This window comes from Crocuta crocuta, unplaced genomic scaffold (assembly GCF_008692635.1).
Source record: "Crocuta crocuta isolate KB4526 unplaced genomic scaffold, BGI_CrCroc_1.0 scaffold35, whole genome shotgun sequence".
In the NCBI taxonomy this organism is placed as follows: Eukaryota; Metazoa; Chordata; class Mammalia; order Carnivora; family Hyaenidae; genus Crocuta; species Crocuta crocuta.
This window is the reverse complement of record NW_027530625.1, coordinates 4,799,562-4,809,398: the sequence shown is the minus strand read 5'-3', so window position 1 is coordinate 4,809,398 and position 9,837 is coordinate 4,799,562. Positions and strand designations below refer to the sequence as shown.

Here is a 9,837-nt window from a genome sequence, read left to right as displayed (position 1 = left end):
CTGCTTGACCCCCAAGCCCCTGCTTAATTTTCCTACTCACGCCCCAATTTCAGAAATGGAGAAACCCAAGTCCAGACGGCTAGGCAGCCGCCGCGGCGCCCTGGTTCCCACACCCCCGAAGCCTTTTCTTTCCGATCCCCGGCTGGAGCTTGGGAGGAACGCGGTTGGGCAGAAAAGGGGAGATGCTGGAGCTCCGACTCCGCCCACGGCCTGCAGGCCCCACCCCCATTCCGGAGGCCCCGTCGCCAGCCACGCACTTCCCTCCCCAGCCGCGCAGGTCCCGCCCCCCGCCGCCAGGGCTCCGCCCCCTGCGCCCCTGTCTCCTCCCCGTCCCCGCAGACCCCGCCCCCGCTGCCGGAGGCTCACGTTCGGTCTCCAGTCTCCAGAAGCCGCGGCCGCGGTGCCGCCTCCGCCCCGGGGCTCCGGCTTCCAGCCCGGCCCGCCCGGTTTGCGGGCCATGGAGCTCCGAGCAGTGGATCGAGAGCAGGCGGAGCGCCCCAGCCTACCCGTCTGGTTAGCGCCCGGCCAGGGGAGGGGGCGGTGGAATCTGGGAGACGGGTGGAAATCCCTCGCCCTATCCCGCCTCAGGCCTCTCGCTTTCTCCCGCCTGTAGTGAGGTAGGAAGGATGGGGAGGCAGTCGGGGCTCCGGGCTGCTGGTGCTAACTCACCCACACTCGATGGGTGACCTTGAGCCGAGGGCTCCCCCTCCCTGCCTCTCCTTCCCCATCTGCAAAATGGGGATTGGGCTGGTGTGAGGTTTCCCGAAGGTCACCTGATGATACCAGCTCCTTTAGGATGCGGACAGAGCTGTCCGGTGTTTGGGGACTTTAAGCCATATGCCTTGACCGTGGCCCACACCCTCCCCTGCCTCAGTTTCCCTGGGCAGTTTCCTCAGAGGCCTGGGACCCAGCTCTAAGTTTCCGGATCTTGGCAGGTGCCTGGCGCCCACCCCTTCCCAGCCTGAGCCCTGGAGACAGCAGCCCCCAGGCTGCTGAGCAGCGGCAACAACATGAAGGCTCCGGTAAGTGGTGGAAGGAGGAAGGCTCTTGGGGAACTTCCGGCACAGCAGCCTCATAGCCTCTCCCACCCCGGCACTGACTCACTTTTGACCCACTGGATCCTGAGCTGAGAAGGGCAGACAGGCCTCAAAGCCCTGCCTGATCTGGCAGGCTGTGTGGCTTCAGGCAAGTGGTGTTCCCTCTCTGGTCTCAGCGCCTCGCGGAGATCATAGTACTACCTCCTGTGAGCATCCACCAGGTCACCCAGGTGAGGCACCCACCTGGGAGGGGGATGTATGGAAGTTCAATTTGTCTGCTTTCAACTCTATTTAGGAGCCAACGGCTGGGGGAGAGGGCCCTGGATGCTGGGGGGAGTCCACCACCACTGCCTGAATCCCGGTCTCTGGGTCCCTTGTGGGCAGTGGACCAGATGCCAGGCAGAGCCTGAGGCCTCAGGGGCTGAACCCCCTCCCCCGCACAGCTGGCCACAGAGAGATTTATTTTTAGCAGCTGATGTGGCTTGTGGNATTGCTTTCCGACCTCTGATTTTCAGAGTATCAGCCAGCTGTTAGGGGATTTCTGGGGACCAGCTGAGGGATCTCTGCCTTGGGCAGAGAGAGTATTAGAGCCCAAAGAGACGCGGATGGTGACCAGGGTGGCCCAGCACACGACGGCAGCCCCAGGTCCAGCCCCCCATCAGGGGCCTCTCCTCCTTGAAAGGCTTGGTGGGGGCACTCAAGAGGGCCAGGGCGCCTCCGGAGGGCTTCCCGGTTCAAATGGCCTTCAGCACACGTTTTCTGGAGGTGGGAGTCTCTGAACAGCAGCTTTCAATTATTGAAACCATTTCTTGAGTAGCCCTTCCTTTTCTGCCATCCTCCTTACTCACCGGGGCTGCTGATCATCAGTCAGAGGGACGGTCAGTCTCCAAGTCAGTTGGGGGAAGGGGACAGGGAATGGGCACCCCGGCGGCCTCGGTCTGCTGGGCGCACAGTAAGCTCACAGGTGCTAGAGGAGGAAGCAGGCCCAGAGGGGCAGAGAGTCATACCCAGGGCTGCGAGGGCACCCAGGCTTCTGGGTAAGAGCATGGGCTCTGCAGCCTGGATTGAAAGTCCCATTCCGCTATTTCCTTGCCATGTGGCCTTGAGTTTTCACCCCAGATCCCTTATCTAGAACACGGGGAGAGTAATGGGGCTTGTCTCCGGGGCCTGAGCTGGGGCAGCCCAGAGGAAGCCCTGGTTAGCTGTGGACTCTGCTGACGTTCTAGAAGCTTCTGAGCTGGGGTTTGGACCCATGAGGCTGGAGCACGGCATCCCGGCATGAGCTTTTAAGAGGCCCCAGGGACCCCCTCCACAACACCCCATGACTGCTGTCTCCCCCAGGGTCGGCTCCTGCTTGTCATCCTGTGCTCCTTGGGCTTCTCTGCTGCCTACATCCTGCTGTGCTGCTGGGCCTGCCTGTCCTTCTGCCTGGCCCCCTGCCTGGACCCCCACCTGCCCCCCAACTCCAGGCCCACCGTGCCCGGACCCCTGCACTTCAGCGGATATAGCAGCGTGCCAGATGGGAAGGTGAGCTGCCCGAACAACATGTCGAGACAGGCTGGGCAGCGTGCCCCCAACTCTCTGGGCGCAAGTGAGAGCCAGGCTCATGCCAGGCCTGCCTGGACCCCAGGCTGGGCTCCTCTGCTCACCAACTGTGTGACACTGAGCAGGTGCTTCACCTCTGTGAGCCCCAAGTTCTAAGAGGAAGTGGGTTTGTTTATTTTTTTTAATCTTTTAATGTTTTTTCTTTTTTAGAAAGAGAGAAAGAGTAAGCATGAGCAGGGGGGAAGGGCAGAGAGAGAGGGAGAAAGAATCTCAAGCAGGCTGCACACTCAGCGTGGAGCCCGACGTGGGGCTCAGTTACACCACCCTAGGATCGTGACTTAAGCTGAAGTCAAGAGTCGGGCGCTCAACCAACTGAGCCACCCAGGTGCTCCAGAAATGTTTGCTGTTTTGTTTTTGGTTTTTGGGTTTTTTTTAACTCAACAGATATTGTCTGGCTGCTCTCAGCTGGGTACTGGTGGTAAAATCGATGAGTCAGCCTGGGTGGCTGGCCACCGGGAGCTCCCAGTCTGGTGGGGGAGACAGACTCCATCCCGTTGGGCGATATGTGTGTGTCATTTTGTGTATCTTTTTTAAAAAAATTTTTAATGTTTGGGGCGCCTGGGTGGCTCAGTCAGTTAAGTGTCCAACTTTGGCTCGGGTCATGATCTCACAGTTCGTGGGTTCGAGCCCCACGTCGGGTTCTGTGCTGACAGCTAGCTCAGAGCCTGGAGCCTGTTTCAGATTCTGTATCTCCCTCTGTCTCTGACCCTCCCCTGCTCATGCTGTCTCTCTCTCTCTCTCTCAGAAATAAATAAAACATTAAAAAATAAATAAAATTTTTTTAATGTTTATTTTCGAGAGAGAGAGAGAGACAGAGTGCCAGTGGAGGAGGAGCAGAGAGAGAGAGGAAGACACAGAATCTGAAGCAGGCTCCAGGCTCTTAGCTGTCAGCACAGACCGTGACATGGGGCTCGAACCCATGAACCATGAGATAATGACCTGAGCCAAAGTCGGACGCTTAACCACCTGAGCCACCCAGGTGCTCCTATCTTTAGATATAACTATGTTTGCACATAATCCATTCATTCGGCAGGTGTGTATTTGGTGCGTTGGATGTGCCCTGCCTTGTGCCATGATGGCTGCTGGGGATGGAGATGATAGAGAAAAGTCATGTCAGCCCCAGACCTTTCCCTCTCCTGGGGCTCCAGGGACGCTGGGGCTCAGGGCTGATGAGGCAGCTCTGGCCCCTGCCCCATGACGCCCCCCTCCCCATGCTTGCTCTGCAGGTGCGGATTGGAGTACTTTATACCCCTCACCCTGATTTCAGTGCCCCACCCCCCATCGTAGCTTTCTCAAAGGCATCCACACTGGCACCCAGCACAGAAAGCTCCCAGTACTGAGTCTGATGGCTCTCTGAGCACAAAGGTCAGAGGGAGGCATGTTCAGGGACCCTGGCTCGGAGAAGTCATATTTTGGGCCTTAATTTCTCTGAGTCTCGGTTGCCTCCTCATCGGGAAGAGATGAATCTTGTAGTTTCTACCTCTGTAGAGCGGCCGCGCAGATCTAACTGGGCGATCCGTGGACAGAGTTCGCAACAGGTGCTGTGTGAATGTCTGATCAGGATGCAGAACCATTGGGGGTTGGGCCGCATGGGATAAGAGGTGGGGTGGGCTGGGCAGATGCTGTCACACCTTCCGTGGTGGTGGCCAGTGTTTATTTCTGACACTCGAGCTCATGCGGATGTGGGCTCAAGGTGGCCAGATCCTCTGGGTTTCTTAAGAGAAGCCGGAAATCCAGGTTTTGGATATCAGAAAAAAACCCGATTGCGATTAAATATTTTAAAGCCCTTGCGTGGGACAAGCAGAATATCTCCTGAGGCTAGTGGTGACCTCAGATCTGAATAGACTGCAGTTGCCAAGACAGGCTCGAACTGTGGGCAGAATAAAGAAAACTTGCTGTCTTTTGGAGACATGGAAAATGGGCCTATGAGTCCCTAAATCAACATTAGGTTAGATATGAAATATCTCAGAGAGGAATACAAACCACTGTAAACCTGTGTCCTCTCAGGAGAGCATGGAGACATAGGGTGGGGAGCAAGTCCTTTTTCTGGGAGCCCTGACCCCTGACCACCAGAGAACATTTGTAGACATGTTGGCTTGGCTTCTGCTTCCCAGGGAATAATGAGATGATGGTTGGGCCCTCACTGTGCTCTGGGTCTGGGCTAATCACTCCCCAGGCAGTTTTATTTTATTTCATTTAAAAAATATTTTTAATGTTTCTTTATTTTGGAGAGAGAGAGACAGAGTGTGATCAGGGGAAGGGGCAGAGAGAGGGGGAGACACAGAATCCGAAGCAGGCTCCAGGTTCTGAGCTGTCAGCACAGAGCCTGATGCGGGGTTCGAACCCACAAGCCATGAAACAATGACGTGAGCTGAAGTTGGACGCTTAACCGACTGAGCCACCCAGGTGCCCCTCCAGGCATTTTTATTTGAGTCCTCACAACCTGGTCAAGTAAATGCTGTCTTCACCACCATTTGACAGATGAGGAAATTGAGGCTCAGAGAGACAGAGGAAGTGGTAGAACCAGGATTCAGGCTCAGAGCCAGAGGTTCTCAATGCCATGGCACCAAAGACCCTGCTGTTACTTACAAACCGGGCGTAACATGAGTGGGGCTCAGGCGGAGGAGGGAGTGGCCTAAGAGTGACTGTGAAGAGCTGAGGTTCATGTTTACTTAACAAGCACATATATGACACCCAGTCCCAGGCTGTGCTAGGCACTGCTTTAAGTGCTTTATAAATATTTGCTCATGTAATAAAGAACCCACGATGGAGGGCGTATTAGGGCCTCAGCAATAGCGAAAAGGGACATAAATGGGGCTGATGAGGAAGGATGGGGCCCTGAACACAGAGTCTCAGCCCTGCCACTTGCTCTTCATGTGACTGGAGGAAAGTCACGCCACTGGGCCAGCCTCAATTTCCTTATCTGCAAAATCGGTTGATGCTGTACTTGCAGCTAATACAGGAGTCATGTGAAGCCAGTAGCTGTTGCTGGGTGGAGGGGCAGGGAGGTGGGGGTGCTGTGCTCACGTCTTCCTCTCTGCCTGTACCTGCAGCCGCTTGTCCGAGAGCCATGCCGCAGCTGTGCGGTGGTGTCCAGCTCCGGCCAGATGCTGGGCTCAGGCCTGGGCGCCGAGATCGACAGTGCCGAGTGCGTCCTGCGCATGAACCAGGCGCCCACCGTGGGCTTTGAGGCGGACGTGGGCCGGCGCAGCACCCTGCGCATCGTCTCACACACGAGTGTGCCCCTGCTGCTGCGCAACTACTCACACTACTTCCAGCATGCTCGTGACACGCTCTACGTGGTGTGGGGCCAGGGCAGGCACATGGACCGGGCGCTGGGGGGCCGTACCTACCGCACACTGCTGCAGCTCACCCAGATGTACCCAGGCCTGCAGATTTACACCTTCACCGAGCGCATGATGGCCTACTGCGACCAGGTCTTCCAGGACGAGACGGGCAAGAACCGGTGAGCCTCGGGCCTGCCTGTCGGGGGGTCTCCACGCTGGCTGGGGACCTGCCTTCTCAAGCCGCTTCTTGTCCATCGCGGGTCTGCTCCCTCAGGCGCTGGGGATCCGCAGTGATGGAGGCAGATGTGTCCTGCCTCTGATGGGGCACAGAATCAGAGGGACTGACTGTCATTCATCGACTTAGCACATAGATCAGAAATCCCCAGTGGAGGTGAGGGGTGTTCCGCCTTATAAGCACAGGATAGGGGAGCACTGCCGTGGGGAGCGGTGTCGGGGGCCCTTCCCAATGGAGGGGATGCTCCCTGGGATCTGAATTGACCTCTCAAGTCCCTACCGGATGACAGAAGTAACAGTTACGGTGGTAACAGCCCTCTTCAAGCAACAGGCACTGCCCTAAGTGCTGCATTGAGGATTTTATCTCACGCTCAGACTCCGCCCCCAGCCTCCTCCGCACACTGGCTCCTCCCACCGGCTCCTCCCACCGGCCCCACCCCCACAGCCAGCCTCCAGTTTCATTCCCTGCGGTGTATGGTGGGCTCTTGACCCTCCTGTGCCCGCAGGTGCCACCTAAGCCACCGTCGCTGCTCTTGCAGCGCCCCCTTGCTGCTGCCATTCTTGCCCGCTGCAGTCTGAGCGCCAACCTGACAGCAGCTTCACTTCACGTGGAGGATAAAGTCCAGGCTCTTGTCCCTCCCCTCCCCTGGCCTATTAGCCTCCCATGAGGGCTGCCTCCGTGATCTCATCATGTCCCTTCACTCAACCTGCCCCGGGCGTTGGGCTTCCTCAGACATCTACACTGGCTTTCACCTGCAGGCCTTATGCATGTTTTCCCTCTGTCTAGAATGTCCTCTCCCGTCTCCCTATGACTCCTTGCTCCTTCATCCCATCCAGATGGGATGTCACCTCCTCAGAGAAGCCCTCCATGACCACCCCATCTGAAGGTGCACCTCCCTGCCTGCCATTCTTTGTCCCCTTCCTTTGCCTCCTCAATACCTCAGCAGTCCTGGCCCTCCCTTGAGAATGTTAGCACTGGCCGCAGCAGGTTCCTGGCCACCCAGTTTGAAAGTGAGCCACCCCATAACCCTTCTGTCAAGGTGGAGGTGAGTGGCCCACGTCTGGGAGGGTAACCAGTGCTGGTGCACTGAGAGAGTTGAGGCCTGGGCTCCCCACCCAGTCCCTTGCACCCAGTTGGGTGTGGGGGCCTGGGGGAGGTGCTGAGCTGATGGTGTTCCCTCCCCACAACTATCTATATAACTCTCCCCATTTTACAGATGGGTCCGTGAGGCTCGGAGAGGTTTGTGAGCAAACCTGATACCCTAGAGCAGATTTAGGGCTTGAATCGAAGACCATGTGAATTCAGACTGCGGTCTTGCCGGCTTTCAACAGCCGTGCTCTGTGGCCTCACACGGTCGGTCGTCTGGGGGTTTGCTCTAGCCCCGTGTGGGTGGTGAGGGGCTCAACAAGCCTGGGTTTGCTTCCGGCTCCCCCAGTTTCCCACTGCTGATCTCGGGCTGCCTCGGTGCCCTCCCCAGGGGTCAAGGTGAGGGCCTTTGGCTGCAAGGGTTACCTACTCCATGTCCGGAGAGAGCCGAGCCTGGGCCTGCCGCACAGCCCCTTGCTCTGACTTGCACTGGGGGGCGGGGTGGGGGGGAACGCGGCGAGCTGACTGTGCCCCTCCCTGCCAGGAGACAGTCAGGCTCCTTCCTCAGCACCGGCTGGTTCACCATGATCCTCGCCCTCGAGCTGTGCGAAGAGATCGTGGTCTACGGGATGGTCAGCGACAGCTACTGCAGGTCAGGCCGGCCTGGTCCCGGGCGGGAGGAAAGGCCGGGGCTGGGAGGACTCTGGGCCCCCCGCCTGGCCTCCCGCTGGGGGAGCTGTGGGGCGTGGGATGCGTGGGCGCCCCAGTGGGCAGCTGCGGCTCAGACACCCGGTGGGCCTGGTGCCTGGTGGGAAGGAGCCCAGCCTCATTGGTCACACCCCCACCCAGGGGCTCCATTTCCTCATGCGTAAAAGTGAGAATAATCACACCTTCCCCAGAAGGTGGTAGAAACATTTAGAGAGAGAATAATCTACCAAAGCGCTCAGAACGGCATCATCAGGGCACCAGCTGAGACATGTGTCAGTGATGTTGCATCTAAGCTGTTTTTGTTGCTATAGTATTCCGGTGTTATTGTAAGTAACATGTGCAGAACGGGGCAGAATGGGCCCCGGGTCTTTTCTCCTGATTTTTTGGAGCTTGCTTGCTGAGCACGTGGGCGAGATGACAGCCCGCATGCCCTCTGCCACGGTGCCTGGCCAGCCCGCCAGTGTGCACGGTGCCGATGGGCGTGTCGTGGGTGTGCAGCCACGGGGACTGACGGGATCCTCACCGTAAGCCCAGGACCCGCAAGGCACTTTGCAGGCTTCCGTCTTTTTTGACCTGTGGTCTCGGGTGACCATCTGCGTTTTACAGACGGGTTATTTATGCTCACAGAGTCCGTCTCTGGCCCAGAATCGGCCAGCTTACAAGAGGCAGAACCAGAGTCGAACCTTGGCCCTTTGGGCTGCCTTGCTCCTCCCCTGCCTGTCCTGACCTTCCCCGGGGCCAGGCGTGGGGGTGCTCCGGGGGAGTCCCTGGTGAGGGGGTGGTCGTGGCAGGTGGGAGGGTGTGGCGGGAGGCGGGCGAGCTTTGGTGGCCCACGCCTGTGCCTCTTCCCCACCCGCAGGGAGAAGAGCCACCCCTCGGTGCCTTACCACTACTTTGAGAAGGGCCGGCTGGACGAGTGTCAGATGTACCTGGCACACGAGCGGGCCCCCCGCAGCGCCCACCGCTTCATCACCGAGAAGGCCGTGTTCTCCCGCTGGGCCAAGAAGAGGCCCATTGTGTTCGCCCACCCATCGTGGAGGACCCAGTAGTGCCATCGCGCAGCCAGCCGCAGTGCCCTCACCGGGCCTCTGCTCCACACTCCACTGAAAACATTTAATTTATGGATCCTGTCTCTTGCCACATGCCTAGTGGACCTGAGGTCCCTTCTTGCCCTACCTTGGGGACACTTGGAGCCATCTGAGGCCTCCAGACTTGAGGGGGAGAGAAAGACTGTGGGGACCTTTGCAGCCCTCCTCTGCACCCCACTCCCTGAGTAACCCAAATCTTCATTTTGGGGTTCATCCCCCCCTCTGGGTCTGTCCAGTGGCCTTTGCCCCGGGGGCTGATGGCCCCCCCACTCACCAGCATCGTGATCTTCGATCTTTCAGCAGCCCTGGTCCTTCTTCACTGTCCCCTCTCCACCTGCCTTTGGTGCCACATTTCCCAGGCTGGAGCTTGGGGTTCGTCGGGCAAAGGGGCCTTTGAACTGTGATTGCCAGGGCCACCTCTGGAGTGTACGGGTAAACGTGTGTTTTCTGGAAGGCTGTCTGAAGTGTGGTCGTGTGTCTGGGGGTGGGGATTGGGGCTCCTCTCCCTGCCACAACCCCATAACCTGTGGACTCGAGGGCAGGCTGGGTCCGGGGGCCCCTCTCCAGGCCCACAGCCGGCTGGCCTGCTGGCATTTAATCTGCCCACGTGTCTCTTCCCCAGGAGCCCACCTGCTTCCCCAGCAGGCCTGGAAGTCTGGCCCCCCGGCTGCACTTGGCTCAGGGAACGCCCCAACTCGCAGCCTCCAGGGTACCCCTTGTCCTGTCCCGGTGGAGGAGAGTCTAGGACTCAGGAGGAAATGAGTCAGGGTGGGAAGGAAATTGCTCCACCC

The 9,837-nt window shown here is 58.5% G+C and overlaps 1 protein-coding gene across 2 annotated transcripts; it reads left to right on the top strand.

Moving 5' to 3' along the window:
- The first annotated feature begins 423 nt into the window (after positions 1 to 423).
- ST6GALNAC4 (ST6 N-acetylgalactosaminide alpha-2,6-sialyltransferase 4) lies at positions 424 to 9,499 on the top strand. Of its 2 annotated transcripts, none has more exons than XM_077768281.1 (6): positions 424 to 513; positions 936 to 1,022; positions 2,379 to 2,564; positions 5,696 to 6,108; positions 7,795 to 7,902; positions 8,818 to 9,499. In XM_077768281.1, exons 2-6 carry the CDS (start codon positions 1,011 to 1,013, stop codon positions 9,005 to 9,007), a joined length of 909 nt encoding a protein of 302 aa, XP_077624407.1. In that variant the 5' UTR covers positions 424 to 513; positions 936 to 1,010; the 3' UTR covers positions 9,008 to 9,499. The 2 variants fall into 2 exon arrangements, with proteins under 2 accessions (XP_077624407.1, XP_077624408.1); XM_077768282.1 differs by lacking the exon at positions 424 to 513 and adding an exon at positions 534 to 617.
- The last annotated feature ends 338 nt before the right edge of the window (positions 9,500 to 9,837 follow it).